General features: G+C 39.4%; 3 protein-coding genes across 3 annotated transcripts; 1 reads left to right on the forward strand and 2 right to left on the reverse strand.

Moving 5' to 3' along the window:
* Positions 1-7,113: 7,113 nt before the first annotated feature.
* LOC137737067 (threonine synthase, chloroplastic) lies at positions 7,114-9,084 on the forward strand. Its single transcript, XM_068476423.2, has one exon. It carries the CDS (start codon positions 7,368-7,370, stop codon positions 8,958-8,960), a length of 1,593 nt encoding a protein of 530 aa, XP_068332524.1. The 5' UTR covers positions 7,114-7,367; the 3' UTR covers positions 8,961-9,084.
* Positions 9,085-9,734: 650 nt separating this feature from the next.
* On the reverse strand, positions 9,735-11,815 carry LOC137745086 (WD repeat-containing protein VIP3). The gene is made up of 2 exons (XM_068484963.2): positions 11,407-11,815; positions 9,735-10,697 (listed from the first exon to the last, which is right to left on the reverse strand). The coding sequence occupies exons 1-2, from the start codon at positions 11,743-11,745 to the stop codon at positions 10,083-10,085; spliced, it is 954 nt and encodes a 317-aa protein (XP_068341064.1). The 5' UTR covers positions 11,746-11,815; the 3' UTR covers positions 9,735-10,082.
* A 1,612-nt stretch (positions 11,816-13,427) lies between these two features.
* On the reverse strand, positions 13,428-16,046 carry LOC137749284 (uncharacterized). Its single transcript, XM_068489414.2, has one exon. The coding sequence runs from the start codon at positions 15,790-15,792 to the stop codon at positions 14,041-14,043; it is 1,752 nt and encodes a 583-aa protein (XP_068345515.1). The 5' UTR covers positions 15,793-16,046; the 3' UTR covers positions 13,428-14,040.
* Between the last annotated feature and the right edge of the window lie 1,654 nt (positions 16,047-17,700).

Here is a 17,700-nt window from a genome sequence, read left to right on the forward strand (position 1 = left end):
AACACCTCTTATCATCAAGTGATGAAGCATAGAGTTTGTTGTAAGGGCAACATGGAGCGTGTGTAATATGGAGAGCATTTGGATGTATTGAGAATGAACAACACCATGGTTCAAAATTACATCAGACACAACGATGATGATCGATACTTTTGACCAGACTATATTTTTTCGTTGAAAAAGGTGAAGAGTTCACAAATGGAAATAGTGAAAGGTAATGACATATATGTTTGGTATAAAATGATCAAATTACGGTTATTATAAATTGTAAATGAATAGACGAATGAAATTCACAATTATCATGAAGTATGAACTTTTGCAATATTATGTAAGAATAATGAAAATTATTTGAAATCTTCGTAATTCTTTATTGAAAACTTGACTAATTTGTACAAAAGCCAATTTGAGCAACTCCATTAAACTATAGACTTTCCACAAAATAATGAGACCCTTGGTGATCAAAATTCAAATACATTTATATCACAATAGTCTATAGAGGTTAAACTAGATGTTCCGAAGGGTAATTCGGGAAAAGAAAAAGTAGTTTTCGACCAAAATATTCTTAGGAAGAGAATTACGTTTTACGACACGACAATCCGATACCCTCTTGCCTTTCGCTGGCGCTTGAATTGTGTATTGAAGCTATATACTTGGGTGGGAGTAAAGTTCCGGTGTAAACACTTGGACGGTATGCTTTGTCAGTGGATCGCCAACTTGGAAAGAAAAAAGAAAAAAAATTGATCAAAAACCAAATTATAAATTAGAGCAAGACTTACTTTTAATTATACTTTTTGGAACTTAATTTTAATATCATTTTTCTTTTTGTAACTCAAAATTCGTTCTACTTTATCTTTTATAATTTATTTTGATCACATTTTGCCTTTTGAAATTGAAAAGTCGTCTTTTTAAATCTCAAGATCCGCTCCACAATGCCTTAAATCTGTTAATTTCTTATGTAAGTTTGATTTGAGTACACTAGGCTAACCAATTTCTTTTTTATTTTTTTACCTCTTCAATAACAATTTCTGATTATTGAATGCTAACGTATAATGGAGATTTATAATCAAATTTATTGCATATGTGACATAATCTTATCGAGTATGAGGTCTTACATATGTTTCAAGAGGCGACCTATGAGTTTTAAGGAGAAGAAAGAGTCCACAAAGAGGTGTGTATATTGAGTTTCAATGGGTAAAATGTTGATTTTTGAATTGTAAGAGGTAAAGTGAGATCAAAATCGAGTTCCAAAAAGCATAGCTAAATATAAGACTTAGAGCAACAATAACTCCATGATCTCTTGAAACCATTTTTTTCTACCAACTTTTTACTAGGTAAAAATAAAGATGAGTACATGATTGTAGCTCATATTATACTTGGATCATAATGATATTAATTCACAATGTTTGTACTTAAATCGCATTCTACCCTTTATCGATAGAAGATTCTTCATTGTACATAAATACCAAATGTACTTCAAAATAAATCTCCAAAATTTAAAAAAAAAAATATACTTCAAAATAATATTGGAAGATCATACTAAAAATTTGACTGAATTGCTTACATATCGGATTTGGTTACAATATCACTATTATTTAACAAATAAATAAATTTGTGTGATCATAAATCATATACCCAAATAACTTACAACAAAACTATAAGTTGTTTGTAACATACCCACACGTGATTTCCTATAAATAACAACCCCTCCCGATAGAAAAAGGATCATCTCCGAATCCTTTCCACCCAATCCACCAAGTTCGGAGATTTAGGCCGTTGAAATTTAATCAAACGCCTAAAGTTATTATAACTTTTAAGGACCCCTGTTTATAGCTGTTGAATCAAATTTCAATTGTCCGGATCCCCGAACTTAGTGGATTAGGAGAAAGGGATCCGGATCCCTTCCCCTCTTGATACTAGACATGAGCAAGTAACATTAGTTCTACTTAAAAACCACTATGTTAACGTCAAGATCTAGTTCGCTCTAGGGATGGGCCACGGTTATGGTTAGCGGGTAGCTACGGTTATTTACCTACAACCTTTTATGTTCATAACCGCATAACTGTTTACCCATTAGGTAATTGTATAAACGGTTATACTCATACCCATAATCGTTTATAAACTGTTAACCATATACATAACCGTGTACCCATTTAACCATAACCGTTTACCCATTTAATCATAATCATTTACTTGTTTTTGAACCCACTTATCATTTTTTACCCATTTACCCCTTTTTCACCCGTCTACATTTTTTTTTTTGACAACTTGAAAATTACAAAAGAAAATTTTGTCATAATTTTTATTTTCTGACAATTAAACACCGTTATAGGTACATTTTGGCATGCATTTCCCTTTTTTAATAATTTAAGTCCTCATACAATTCCAATAATTGAAATAATAGTTTATGAACAATATTTTTTTGGGTTAATTACAAAAAACTACCTCAAGTATGGGTCAAATGACACTTTCATACCTCATCTTTTAAAATTGACAATGTCATATCTCATCTTACGAATTTGTGTCAATGTTATATCTTCCGTTAGTTTGGCCGTTTATTTCTCAGTTAAATGCTGACGTGGCTTGATCAGGGACCCATTTTTATTAAAAAATTATTAAAAAAAATATTAAAAACAAAAAAAATCATTTAATATTATTTAAATATTAAAATAATAATAAAAAATACATATAAAAAAAAAATCATTAGCCATCATCTTCCCTCCCTCTCCTTTCGTGCATCTCCCCCCTCTCTCTTCCCCATCATCTTCCTGCAACCCAGCAACCCAGAAAAGAAGAAGGAGAAAGAAGAAGAAGAAGAGAAAAAAAAAAAAAAAAAAAAAACAGCAAACCCATCCCCTCCCACCCAACCCCACCCCCCCCAACCTAACCCGCAGAAGAAGAAGAAGAAGAAGAAGAAAAAGAGAGAAGAAAAAAAAAATAATAATAATTACCCAGTTCGTCCCCCTGCAGAAGAAGAAGAAGAAGAAGAAGAAGAAGAGAGAAGAAAAAAAAAATTACCCAGTTCATCCCCCTGCAGAAGAAGAAGAAGAAGAAAGAAAAAAAAAAAAAAAAACCAATTCGTCCCCCCTGCAGAAGAAGAAGAAGAAGAAGAAGAAGAGAGAAGAAAAAAAAAAAAAAAAAAAAAAGCAGCCCAGTTCGTCCCCTTGCAGAAGAAGAAGAAGAAGAGGGAATAGGAGGGAAGAAGAGGGAAGAGAGAAGAAAAAAAAAAAAAAAAAAAGCAGCCCAGTTCGTCCCCCTGCAGAAGAAGAAGAAGAAGAAGAAGAAGAAGAGGGAAGAACAAGAAGAGAGAAGAAGAAGAAAAAAAAAAAGCAGCCCAGTTCGTCTCCCTGCAGAAGAAGAAGAAGAAGAAGAATAGGGAAGAAGAAGAAGAGAGAAGAAAAAAAAAGATGGGTCTTTATTATTTTAATATTTAAATAATATTAAATGATTTTTTTTGTTTTTAATAATTTTTTTATTAATTTTTTAACAAAAATGGGTCGCAGATCAAGCCACGTCAGCATTTAACTGAGAAATAAACGGCCAAACTAACGGAAGGTATAACATTGACACAAATTCGTAAGATGAGGTATGACATTGTCAATTTTAAAAGATGAGGTCTGAAAGTGTCATTTGACCCATACTTGAGGTAGTTTTTTGTAATTAACTCTATTTTTTTGCTACACTCAAGCAAGTCTTTTATTATAATCCATATGATTACAAAGTAAAACTTCTAAAAACAAAAAGTAGTCATTATCTTGAATACTAGATAATTCAAAACTCCAAAATATTCTGAAACAAAACACTTTCGAACACTAATGTTTTAGCACGTTTAATCACAAAATCTCATCGACTTGTTGTCATAAAAAAAGACCTACAAAAGAAATGACTACTGATATGAACTCACGACATTCTGCAGGTGAGGTGAGCAACTTAAATCATCTAGAATCCAAAGGTTTAGAGCAAAAAGAACAGGACTGTGATTCCACAAAAAATGAATGTATTTCAGTTCCTGCAGGTGGAGGCCCGCTAGATAAGTAAGGCCATCTCCAACCGATGGCTCCCCAAAGGGCTCGTTTTAGCTCTCTGGCCCTCCAAAATTCTCTAAGATATTAATATTTTAATGAACAGTACATGATCATATTTGCATCATTTTCCAACCGAGGGCCAAAGGGCCATAGAGCTCGTTTTAGCCCTATCACGAAAAACAGTCTCCAATCGAGGGCCAAAGGGCCATAGAGCCAAATATAATTTATTATTTAAATTTAAATACTACAACAACTTAAATTTAAAAAATACAACGATAACTGATCTAAAAAACCAAAATAATTAGAACTTAAATTTAATGAATGATTTATGTATTTATAGGAAGAAAAAAAAAATTAGAATTTTAAAAAATTAAAAAAAAAAATTGGCCCAAAAAACCAAAAAAAAAAAAAAAAAAAAATTTTAAGCAATCCTGTCGGTTGTAACCGACAGGAATGCTCTATTTTCTGGCCAGCCCTCTAGCCCTCTCCGATTCCGTGGGGCCCTCTCAGATTCCACAACCCTCTAGCCTAGCCCTCGATTAGAGACGATTTTCGGGCTATTTTTGGCCCTCTGGCCTTCTGGACCATTCTGTTGGAGATGGTCTAATGCCTGGAAACTGATCTTATAAAACATGAAGGGAAAAAGACCCATCTGGACCTTTGCAAATCAAAGAACAAGATGGAGCTTATCGTTCCTCGTCGTGCTTCAATGAGACTAGCTGGAGACGAGCGGAGGGCGGGGTGTTTAAGACTCATGAGTCTGAAGGAGAGATTGAAATTTTAGGGTTTTTAATTTTTTTTTTTAAATTTTACATAAATTAAATCAAATGGGTAAATAGATACTCGTTATAACCGCAGGTAGTACCTATAACCGATGGATACTGTTATAACCCATGTTATACCCATAACCGCCCATTTAAATTTGATGGATAAACGGTTATATCCATAACCGTTTGTTCGTCTAAACGGTTACCCATAACCGTAATCAGGAACTTTAAATAGATGAATAACCGCAATTACCAAAATCCATAAATATTTTGTCCACCCTAATTCGCTCATTTGGTTTCTATTAAGATCTTAAACTCATAACCAACTTAATGTTGATATCTCGATTTGGGTTGGTTCAATTTAGTTCCAAACTAATTGTAGTATTATAATAATCTAATCAATCATTTTATTGACCGGTTTGGTCCAGTTATTTTCCTTTGAAAACAATTAAGCAAATATTATAATTTTCTTGCATAAGTCACAGGCGACTTCATATCTAGATGGCGGGAAACCAACTATAAATGCCAAGTGTGAAAAAGTAAACAGGAATTTGGGTCAATTCATGCAACTCCAAAACATGACCAATCGAACTAATTGCATTTTGGTTTGATATTGTCTTAGTATATTACATTTTTGTAGTTTAAAATTCAACCGAAACGACTCGATTTGATTTAGCTGGTTTAACCAATTTGCAGTTGGTTTTTGCTCTCATTTCCTATTATTTCACACTCTTCACTCAAATATTCTGTAGCCTGCACCGATAGACCAAGTCAACAAGAAACCCATAAGTGAAGAAGAAAAACAGTCGCATCATCCTCCAAGGATCACCACATTGACCGCCGCCACAAAACCATGGAAACACGCAAGAAGAGAGATTGTACAAGCAACATCACCGATAAGGACGAACACCGGAAGGACCAACAAAAATGATGGTGCGAATGCCCGAGCCAAAGCTCCACATACTCTAAACCATAAATCAAAGACAAAACACGGAACACGAAAAGAATTGAGTACGGCTTGAGAGATGATGGAGCCAATATGGCACTCTACCATCTAGGATACATCAATCTATGATCCTTGTAAACATACACTCACAATACTTAGATTGAAGGAACAACCCGATTTTTTCATTTGGTATAGAAGTGAACACTACGATAGCACTTAAGAGAATGGGTGATCAAATTAAAAGAGAAAGATTGAAAACTTATAGAATGGGAGAGGACTTGACTGGAACTACAATTTTCTTTTTTGATTTATGCAATAGTGATATATAGGGGCTAATCACAAAACAAAACGTGGCCCAAATATAGGGAATTCAAGAAGCATTAGTTGCAGGTGGCTAGATCTGCGGGTTTGGGCTGGTGTTTTTGGTTGTTGGTGAGTCAGATCCTCCCCTATGGCTTGCTTTTCCGTGTTTTGTGGTTTTTCTCAACTGTTTAGTAGTGTCTCCGCCTTCCGCTGACGGCCTTGGCTCGCGGGTTGCAGCGGACTTGCACTAGTTGCTGGTGGTGAGGGTCAATGGATGCAATTAGGCCTCCAAGAAGATTTCATTTTCTCGGATTTGTGTAGTATCAGCATAGGTTTGTTTGTACCACTTCTAGCGGGTAATGTCTCTCCTTGCAAGTATTGTGGCTAGTTTGTGACCGGTGTTTTGGTGTGACCCGGATTGTCAGACTTGGTTTTATTGTGACCTCACTTTGCCAAGTGTTGGTTTTGATATGATCTCGCTTTTTTGGTGATGATATTACATAGGCTGTGGTATAGATCTGTTATGTCTGCCGTCTTTGTGGTAGATTTGTACCGTCAGTTCTTGTGCTAATGCGTGTGCAGTTATGGTTGCCAATTAGGGGTTATTATTAACTCTAGTTTGTGCGAATTACCTCAAGATCAATCTATTTGATCGCTGGAGATTATAATTGTTGTGGACTCTTTGTAATTGTGATTTAGTAATGAAATTGTATCATCGTTTCTTGTCAAAAAAAGAAAAAGAAAAAAAGAAGCATTATAGCACAATCAAATGCTAACACTATATATCCCGTTTAATGCATCGGTTTTGTTCGCAAACAAAATTGAAATCAAGAAGAAAAAGAAATCATTAAAGAATGATATTTGACCGATGAAGCTTTGATTTATGAGCTGTATTTTGAAATACTCAATCAAATATTCCAACATGGGAAAGGAAGAGGATGGAACGGCCACTGACCATAGTCAAATTTAGGGCTAATGGCGAAGCGAATCTACGAAAACGAAGGAACACTCACACAACGGCGAGAAAAGCTCGCACAGGAGGGAGGGAAGAGGTTCTCACGCTCACAGGAGGAGAGAAATTTCAGCGGTTTGACCTTGATAAAATGAGCACAATGAACATACCCACAACTACATTTCCAATTCATAAATCCATATGCCAAAACAAAAACACGTCTAATTCGCACACGTGTCCCAGACGGACCTACTAATAGTAATGAGTCACGACCCCGCAGTCTCCTCCCCCTAAACATCACCCACCACTCCAAAACCCTCCAAAGTCCAAACGCGCGCCGCCTCCTTCCACACACTTCCCCTCTCTCCCTCTCCTCAGCCATGGCTTCCTCCGCCTTGTTCCACTCCTCTCTCTCCTCCCTCTCCCCTAATCTCCCCGCGTTTTACCAAAACCCCGCATCCAAACGCCCCCCTACCTCCTCACTCTCCGTATCCTGCACCTCCTCCACATTCGATCCCTCCCCCGCAACAAACAGCACCCCGCCCCAGCCCCCTTCCAGCAAGACCCGCCGCGCCGCCGATGAGAACATCCGCGATGAGGCCCGCCGACACCGCTCCCCCCACAGCTTCTCCGCCAAGTACGTTCCGTTCAACTCGGGCTTCGACTCGCCCGAGTCCTACTCGCTCGACGAAATCGTCTACCGCAGCCAATCCGGCGGCCTCCTCGACGTCCAGCACGATATGGACGCGCTGCGGAAGTTCGACGGCGCGTACTGGCGGAGACTCTTCGACTCCCGCGTGGGGAAGACCACGTGGCCGTACGGCTCCGGCGTCTGGTCTAAGAAGGAGTGGGTCCTGCCCGAGATTGACGACGACGACATCGTTTCGGCGTTCGAGGGGAACTCCAACCTCTTCTGGGCGGAGCGTTTCGGCAAACAGTTTCTGGGCATGAACGATCTCTGGGTCAAGCACTGCGGGATCAGCCACACCGGCAGCTTCAAGGACCTCGGCATGACGGTGCTAATCAGCCAGGTCAACCGCCTCAGGAAGCTCAATCGCCCCGTCGTCGGAGTCGGCTGCGCCTCCACCGGCGACACGTCGGCAGCTCTCTCCGCTTATTGCGCTGCCGCAGGTATTCCCTCGATTGTTTTCTTACCAGCTAACAAAATTTCAATGGCGCAATTGGTCCAGCCGATTGCGAACGGCGCGTTCGTGCTGAGCATCAACACCGATTTCGACGGCTGCATGAAGCTAATCAGGGAAATCACGGCCGAATTGCCAATTTACTTGGCGAATTCGCTGAATAGTTTGAGGCTGGAGGGGCAGAAGACGGCGGCGATTGAGATTTTGCAGCAATTTGATTGGGAAGTGCCCGATTGGGTCATTGTTCCCGGAGGCAATCTAGGCAACATCTATGCATTTTACAAAGGGTTCAAAATGTGCCAGGAATTGGGGTTAGTGGATCGAATTCCGCGGATGGTTTGCGCTCAGGCAGCAAATGCGAACCCGCTTTACTTGTATTACAAGTCAGGGTGGAAGGATTTCAAGCCGGTGAAGGCGAATTCGACATTCGCCTCGGCTATTCAGATTGGGGACCCTGTTTCAATCGACAGAGCCGTGTATGCTCTGAAGAATTGTGATGGGATTGTGGAGGAAGCAAGTGAGGAGGAGCTGATGGACGCAATGGCGAAAGCCGACTCCACGGGTATGTTTATCTGCCCTCATACAGGCGTTGCCCTAACCGCATTGGATAAGCTGAGGAAGAGTGGTGTCATTGGAGCCGGTGATCGGACTGTGGTGGTGAGTACTGCTCATGGTCTGAAGTTTACACAGTCGAAAGTTGACTATCACTCCAAGGCAATCAAGGACATGGCATGCCGGTTAGCTAACCCGCCGACGGAGGTGAAGGCGGAATTCGGGGAGGTTATGGATGTGCTCAAGGAGTATTTGTTCAACAAGGCACCAAAGGTCTAAGTGAGAGAGGAGGTTTAGCAAGCAAGTTTTTTGTATTAATGTAACAAAGTATCCCATTTTGCTGTTGATGCTTGGATTTCAGCACGTTGCTTTTGGATTAATCGAGAGAGTTAATTTTTTTTTTTCTGTTTTATGTATGTTTAGAAAATATAATCTTATATTTACTTGTGAAAATTGTCCGACATAGATGTACGTAAATGACCATGTTTCTGATCACATTCAGACATCTGGTGCAACATTAGTGCAACAACATATCCCTTGGGTTTTTTGGATTAATCTTATGATACACATCTCTATGCTGCTCTTTTGTTTGCGTGTTTTAAGGAATTTTCTAGTTTCCCACATGTTTGGAAGGTGTTTGTGTTTGTAATGACTTCTCCCGTGGTGCCCTGGTGCTGTCATGTCATTATTTTTGTTTTCGTGTGATTCTCCAAGTTGTTTTATCATTCTTGACAATGTTAAATGGTGCTGTCAAGTCATGAACTGCTTTTTTTTTTTTTTTTTTTGGTAAATATCGAGTCATAACGTTTAAGCTTCCCGCTGGACGTGTTTCTCGGTGTCAGTGTCACACTGTCACATTTTTATTTTTTGGGTTAGTGGAGTGGATTGTGGAATGATATGATGCAAGAAAAGAGTATGCACCATTTGGGACGTCCACTGCTTTGTACGATAAAAACTTGAGTTGAGACACTTGAAGCACTCATTCGTAACATATCTTTCACAAAAGTATGAAATTCAGAAACTCAGTGTGAGCTACCTTAGTATGTAGAAAAATTAAAGGGAGAAAATACTCTTAATAATGTAAAATGATTCTCTTAAAGTGTCAATAACAACGCCTTTCTCTTAAACATCAAAGTAAAATGATTTTCTTAAAGCTGCGAGCCTAAGAATACACATTAACAAGGTCAAATCTAAGGCTTCGCCAGTTCATTTTATACTGTAAAGGGTTCGCCAATTCGACGGTAAAAGATCCGTCTAATAGGTATGCATTCCCTCCCTCGACCAACACTAGTTTTTTGTGTATTACAAACAGAGCATCAGAACAAGGTGTCAAACAAACCGATTTCAAGTGAACAATCTGGTAAATTTCTAAGGTTCTCATATCTCCCCGAGCCAGCCACTTCAAGAGTAGTCGTACAGCGATATGCTCTTGTCATCCGACACACTTGCAAGTCTACCAGGCATTCCTCCTGGTCGAAACGCCACTCCCCAGACTTGGTCAGTGTGGTTGCTCATTGTCTGCACAGCTCCCCTCATGCTGATATCCCACAGCCGCACGGTTCTATCACTTGAGCCCGTTGCAACAGCCGCCCCGTCACTACTCACATCCACACTCAGGACCCATCCTGCGTGACCTGACATAGCTCCAACCAAGGTTTTTCCTTCAGCGTCATACATGTGCACATGGGTATCATCTGAGCCTGTGAAGAGTAACCTTGGCTCAACTGGTGAAAACACGAGAGACCTCACTGGCATGAAGTGGCCTTCCAGGTGGTGCAGGAACTTGGCACGATCTGCATCGAAAACAGAAACAGTTCCATCCATAGAGCCACAAGCAATGCGTCTCCCATCAGGACTCCAGGCAACCGATAGCACAAACTTCTTGCTGCTGCTTTTATCAGTTGGCTTGGTTCCTTCGGGGCGAGGAATCGACAATGTGGCTACTATATGCCATGTGGCAGTGTCCCAAACTTTGACTGATGCACTTCCCCCACCTGCCACAGCTAGCATGGTACCCTGATCAGGTACCCACAAATTAGCATCAATTTGAATATTACCAAAAGGGTCTGCTTCAAAAACCTTCAATCAAATGCCTCCAAACTTGCTTTGGCAAACAAAAAAGATGGTTCTCAGTATGAATCAGAAATAACTCGGAGCCTCGATAAATGTAATGCTAAAGACCCTAAAATAAGTCTTAATTTTAGATACAAACACTAAATATGTTCACTTGGAGCATCTCATTTATTCAAATTTGGTCCACTTTGAATATCAGTTTAACAATTAAGAACTAAAAGAGATCAACAACTTCTCAAGAAGAACTTTCCCGAAAACGGGGACACCATTGTGGTGGTATCTAAGCATTCACGCAATTTCACGTGGCAAGTTTCAAATGGTATCCTGAAGTCAATCACGCAATATCACGTGGGAAATTTAAAACGTATGGCGTTATAAGATGTATGACAAAGTGTGATTGGCTTGAGATACTGCTACATTCCACATAGCGTAGGTAAGTTTGTCTCCAATTGGTATCTCTGACACTATTAGCAAAGCAGCCAAGCAAAATACAACATATTCTAAATCCCCAAGTCTAATTTTAGCATAATTTTCAAAGTAAATAAAAATAAACTAAGCAGAATTTAATGCATAGATACAAAAACAAGTAATTAAATACAAACTTTACTCCGAAAATAAAAATTCAAAATTTCCAACATTTGCAACAAAGTACCTGGGGATTGAATCTTAATTGCCACACTTCAGACGGCGGGGCTTCGAGACTGGCCACGGTATTGTTAGTATCAACATCAAATACTCTGACGAAGCTATCCAGCGAAGCCGAGGCGGCGATGCGGCCGGAGGGGTGGGCCGCCACCGAAGCCACGCCGAGGCAGTGGCCGGTCATTTTTCCCCGGTTCACCAGCTCGTCCGGTTGCCACAGCCTCACGGTCTCGTCCAGTGACCCGGTTAGCAGCAATGAGGGTCGGGACTCGGTGGCCGGCACCCACGTCACCGCCCATACCGACTCATCGTGCGCGTCCTCGACTGATTTCAGTCCGGCTAGCTTCATTGGTGATTGATTTTGGTGAAACGACAAGAACCCTAGTTTGCTCACTTCTTCACACTTTTCAGTCTTCAATTTTCTGTTTCTGGAATTTTTTGGGCTTTATGTTTGGGCTAAGATTTTAGTTGTTGTAGGGTTTGGACCTACCCGTAAATTTTCGGCCCGTAATTGAGTCGATTTGTTAGGTCTTTGTTCTTTTTTTTTTAAAAGGGACAACTAGTGTCAATTGTCAAGCTACGGTTATTCACACCTCCAGATCCGGAGAGGTTATGGTGAATTTACACACCAATTTTTACTTCTCACATATTTTTTCGGCCGTTAGATTGAATAAATTATAAAATATCAACGATTAAAAATTAACAAGGATGCGTGAGAGATAAAAATGAGTGTGATTGTCCTTTGTTTATTGACTGGTTCGTTGTACACATATATTTTTATCTTTGGACCATTGTAGCCAATGTTTCTCTAGTTTCTTTGTGCAATGTGTCTCCATATCTTTTGTCATCAATCTCCTTTTTGTCGTTAAAAAAATTCTAAAGTTGATTGAAGATTTAGACTAATCTTAATGCAAGCTTCATAATAGATACGTTAACTCAAAACTCAAACGTATATTCTCTTAAATTTTTACGTTTATCACCAGAATTCGAACTCTACACTTCTTATACCATATTAATAAGAAGGAAAAAAAATCATTAAATCAATACTTAATCGGTATATTGCCTCCTACTCATGCCATGAGTTCAAAGCTTAGGTTAGGTTGATGTTGAACTGTCCCAAATGGTGCCCTAAACCTAGATATTCATTTATGCCACCGACCATACTCAACTACTTTAATCTGGACCCCAATACCCAGCTACTTGTTCGCCTATTCATCATCTGTATATCTAAGTGCTTGATTGGGGCCGGCCGGACCAAAAATTTAAATTGCCAAAAAGGATGTGAATGCATGTTCGTTGGTAGCTGGCTAGGAAGGGACGAATGGTGTTTCCTAATGCAATTTGGTACTTAGAATTAACTATATATTGCAAATTTCCCACTTGATTTTGTATGTTCTTATTATATTTTTTAAGGCTTTTTAGCCGATCTCTAAGATTGTCCACAATTAGTCATTTTGATCATTTTGTGAAGAATTTCCATTAAACTGAGGATGTTTTTATCAAATCAACTCTTCCACTTGAACTGATTGTTTCTTCAATTTAACTAAGAATTTTTATAGAATGACCAACATGATTGACGGTGGACAATCTCAAAGACCACTTCTATCGATTTTAAATTTCATAAACTAAAGTGAAGAGGTACGATAATCTCAAAAACCGTTTTGACTAAAAATCTTTCTTTCTTTTTTTTGAATTAAAGTTGCATTTGTGATCATGTTACTTGTACTCTAGTTTTATTAATGAGTAATGACTTCTCTTTTATTTTAAACCACTCCACCCACACCTTTTACATTATCCTTCAATTTTAACATAAAGCAATGATGCCATTTTCTCGTTTCAATTACATTGTTCTGTAGGACAACAACTTAGAAGAAACTTTATCATACAAGTTACAACAATGTCTATCATGTGTTAGTTCGTTTAATTATTAAAGGTTCATCTTTCCCCTTTAGGATATAAAATAATAATCATTATTAGATTGTTGCACCGTAATGACAATTCAATAACTTACAAAATATTGTATGCACTTCGTTTCATGCAAATTTCTCATGTTATATACATATAAAGAAGATTGCACACAAAAACAAAACTTGTTCAAATTATAAAACCCATACACACATTGTACTTTAATACAAAATGGCTCTAAGAGGTGAACAGAAACCACATTTAGATCCCCCAATCCGTACATAATACAAGTACCAAATCCGAAAATTCGCCTACGTCTTCCACAACGAGCTCCAAGAGGTGAGGAAAAAATAAAGCCACACTCGGAAAACCCATTGCCTATTATTTTGTGTGCTTCTTCAATGCACACTCACGTCATCAAACACAATCAACCCAATATCCAAATTCACGTCACTCTGTATCAACTACATAGTAGAGAGATTCGTCAGTGTAATCGGAAATATATCGGGAATATATTCTCCTCTTCCTATATCTTTGGTCGCGTATATCCACCGATTGTATGACAGAATTTAGACCAAGAGGCAGAGGGTGCTCCAAAAGATGGACAAAAACCCAATCAAAGCCCTAATGCCTTCCATGTTTTCTTTGCCAGTATATACTATAGTTCTATATCTAAGTGTTAAAATCAAATGTGAATGTAAAAGTAGACAATGGTGAGTAAAAAACCAGTGCATGCAGATTAGGGCATCTTCTTTTTCTGCCTCATTGAGTTCATCTTCTCAAGCTTCCACTCATCTCTCAGCCTAGCAATGAAGTTATCAGCTTTCGTATTAACATCTGGGCTAGGGCAGAACACGGAGGATCTGCCGCCGCTGCCGCCACCACCACCACCATCTCCAGTGTCCATCACGTTGACTTTACTCTGTACTTCTGACTTTGACTTCAAGTCTTCTTCCTTACGTGGCGACGCATCAACGTCATCAACGTCCTCCAATTCAGGAGATCCACAGCGTGAGCTCTCCGCACTCCGTATCTTAACAAAATCCCCGCGCACAAAAAACTTCAGCTCCGGCATTTTGAACGGCGGAGGAGGTGGCGGCGCCACTGGAATTAACGGACTCTGGCTGCCGCTGTTTACATTTTCCTCGTACAGATAACTGCTCGACTTAGTCGGCAACGGCGGACGGCCACTGGAGGTGGAAGATCGCCGTCGGGAAGTAGCCGGCGGTGGTTGTTGAGGCGGAGTTGGTGGCGCCAGCGGAAAACTAGTGTTCCAACTCTTTTGTTTCCGCAATGCCGGCTGTGGTGGTGGTGGTGGAGTTGGAGGTGTCGAGATGGAGTGAACTTTCTTAGTTTTGCTCATTCCCTTTTTGAACAGATTATGAAACACAGAATGTGGCGGCGGTGGGGGTGGCGGTGGAGGAGGTTGCGACGGCCGCGGTCTTGTGAAAAAGTATTCTCCTTCTCCTCCTTGTTGTTGGTCTTCAGGCAGAGAAGCAACAGTTTCGTAGATGTTTCTGGTACCGGTGACCTTGTGCTTCTTCTTCCCCTTTCTCTGATTAGACAGAACCGAAGCCCAAACCATCGCTATCTCCTTCTTCACATTACTCTTCCGGCGCTTCGGCTCCGACCGAATCCGAATTGGCGATGGCGGGGCAGCAGGCCTTGGCGGCGGAGGAGGTGGAGGCGTCGGTGGTGACGTTCGAACGTTCTCAATTTCTTCACCCTCTTCAGTAATATGATTATTCACTACTTTCTCCGTTTTTGGATGTTTACGTCGAAAGGTCTGATACGTCCTTCTCGTTTTTTGTTGACGTGGTGGAGGCGGCGGTGGAGGTGTCGGTGTTGGCGGCTTTTGCGGCGGGGGATGAGAAGAGTGAAGTACGAAAGTATCCACCGGAATCTCCTTAATTACATCTGAGTACCCCTCGGATCGGCGTTGGTGTGAAGTTGACGGCGCACGATTGTAATTGCCGATTTCGAAGTCGTCGAAGAAGCGGAACTGCGGCTTGTTGTGATCCGGAGTTTCCCACACTGAGTCTTGCCCGAGTTGCCTCAGATCCGGGTAGGAGTTGCTGCTCCTCCTCAACCGGCCATCACCGATTTCCGGGGTCCTCCTCTCTGAATATCCAAACCATTGCTGCGGAAGTAAAGACCCAGCTGCTTCCGATTCCGATATGTTCGCGCTGTTTGTAGTTACGTTGTCCAAAGGGTGTGGAATATTATGGTCGGGAATGCGATCTTCCTGGGTAGGTGATGCGTCTTCGTTTCGATTGGCGAAAACGCCGCATAGGATTGCGAAAATGACGAGAAACACATTGAGGGAGTCCCAACTTTTCTTGGCGGAAATGGTGGGGCGGAGGAGTTGAGACGTGAGAGATAGGAATGGAGGGATGGTATAGAAGAGGATGAGTGAGATGATGATGGGGAAGAGGATGATGAGCAACGGTGGACTTAAAAGAGGAGACGGTGAGCCATGGCGGCGAGGCATGGAGGAGGGGGGGTGGGGGTGGTGGTGGTGGTGATGATGGTGAGTTGGGACAAGTAGGTGGGGGGTGGCGGTTTTGATGGGTCTTTAGGCTTTGTTTACTTGCGTTGCTTTTGATGAGTTGGGGTTTTGGGGCTTTGCTTGTGGAGATAAAGAGTACAAAATAAGAAATATAGTTTGTTTTTTTGGTCAACAAAAAGAAAAATAATTTGGCAGACAAAGATATGCCCTTTGAAAATCAAATATTAATAATCCACGTTTCATAATTTCTTATTAATCAAAATCCATTGAGAGCGTTGTATTCAAATCGATCCCAATCATAATTCAAATCGATCCTGACTAGCACCTAACGTTTCTTAGAACTTCAGTGATGAGAGAAATACAAATAGTATACAAACGAAGATATGAGAACCTTTCAAGCGCATAACTCACTCTCCCGGTACTTGCACTAAATATCTTCCATTGTTATTAAATTTTATAGATGATAGAACGTTCTTTTGAATAAAAATCGGTGTGTTACATGCATTCATCTGAATTATTAATCATGTAGATTTGAATACGTAGACGTAACGTATTACGAAACTGTTATCTTTTATGAACTAGTTTCGTGCTTGTGTAGGTAAATTAGAGATAAGATTGATAAGAACGTGTATAATCAAATAAAATGAAAGCAAAACTATACATGTGAATAATGAGGGTGGATTAGATTGAAGCATTCGAATTAATACCAAAACTCAATCATGCTTAATGCATTATACATAATTTAATATGTTTTTATAATTGTATGGTAGTGTGTATCACTCCACAATAGTTGTTGATAACAACCAATAGTACACCGACAAATATAAAATTATTTAAAAACATTCAAGTGTAAGAATCTTTTATCCAAATTAATAATCGAACAATACTTCCCTACTCAAAGAAAGAGTAGGAGTTCTTACTCAAAATTATTTGTTGTCGATTTATAGAATTCTATTTTTTATAATCAGAACTGTTTATATTAAAAATCACTCTATAAAGATCCATTTTCTAAAAAAAATCAATTAAAACTAAGGTCGTTTAATCATAAAACTGTATAAAATCAAATTAACGGAATTGGTAAAAGCATTATGAACCGTCTATGTATTTGTTAAAATATATTAACAAAACGACCTTAGTTTCATTTTATTTTTTACAAAAATGATCTTTACAGTGTGACTTATAATATGAACAATTCTGATCATAAGCACAAAACTATATGATTCGAACACGAAGAGTTTTGAGTAGAAGTTTTTACTCATCTTTGAGTAGCCAAGCATTGTTCTTAATAATCTGATCTGCCAATTCACCAAAATAAAAATAAAATAAAATAGATTTTAAAAAGAAAGAAAGATAATCAAAAATATTAATTTGAAGTTCTAAGGCAAGCAAGTTGCAGGTGCAGTCCATGTACAGAGAAGCAGAGGACACTTGTACGTACTACTCAACCAATTTCCTTCTTTTCTCTTTGTTTGAATGATTGGAGCGTGGTTGCGATCATTGAAATTATATACCCCTTTACAATGAAAACACCACGACTGTTCCTCTTTGGTGACAATCTGTCAAACAAGAATTTTTCAAAATTTAAAAAACCCTTAATCCTGGAGAGAATTTGCTGTTTTATAGCTGGTTTTAGAGTTTATGTAGAGCCATGCATGTGCTGAGAGATAAGGACTTACAAATGTGTTGTGACATATCTTCTTTTGAGTTTATTTCCCATCACGTAACTTGAGTTTCTGATCGTGTGAGAGCGATGAACGCAAGGGCACCAAAAAAATATCCCGCTTTTTACTTTTCCTATTGTTTTAGAGTTCATTATTGGTAATACAGCTTTTTACGTGACCAGTTTTCCTACATGTTTTTCTCTTAACTATTTTGATTTCAGACTGTAAA

The sequence above is a fragment of the Pyrus communis genome, chromosome 15 (assembly GCF_041283825.1).
Source record: "Pyrus communis isolate YQ-2024b chromosome 15, ASM4128382v1, whole genome shotgun sequence".
Classification (NCBI taxonomy): domain Eukaryota; kingdom Viridiplantae; phylum Streptophyta; class Magnoliopsida; order Rosales; family Rosaceae; genus Pyrus; species Pyrus communis.

Coding starts and splice junctions, on each gene's coding strand:
- LOC137749284 (XM_068489414.2), bottom strand. CDS start 15,792: ATGCCTCGCCGCCATGGCTCACCGTCTCCTCTTTTAAGTCCACCGTTG.
- LOC137745086 (XM_068484963.2), bottom strand. CDS start 11,745: ATGAAGCTAGCCGGACTGAAATCAGTCGAGGACGCGCACGATGAGTCG. Junction 10,698..11,406: donor AATTAAGATTCAATCCCCAG/GTACTTTGTTGC, acceptor GTACCTGATCAG/GGTACCATGCTAGCTGTGGC.
- LOC137737067 (XM_068476423.2), top strand. CDS start 7,368: ATGGCTTCCTCCGCCTTGTTCCACTCCTCTCTCTCCTCCCTCTCCCCT.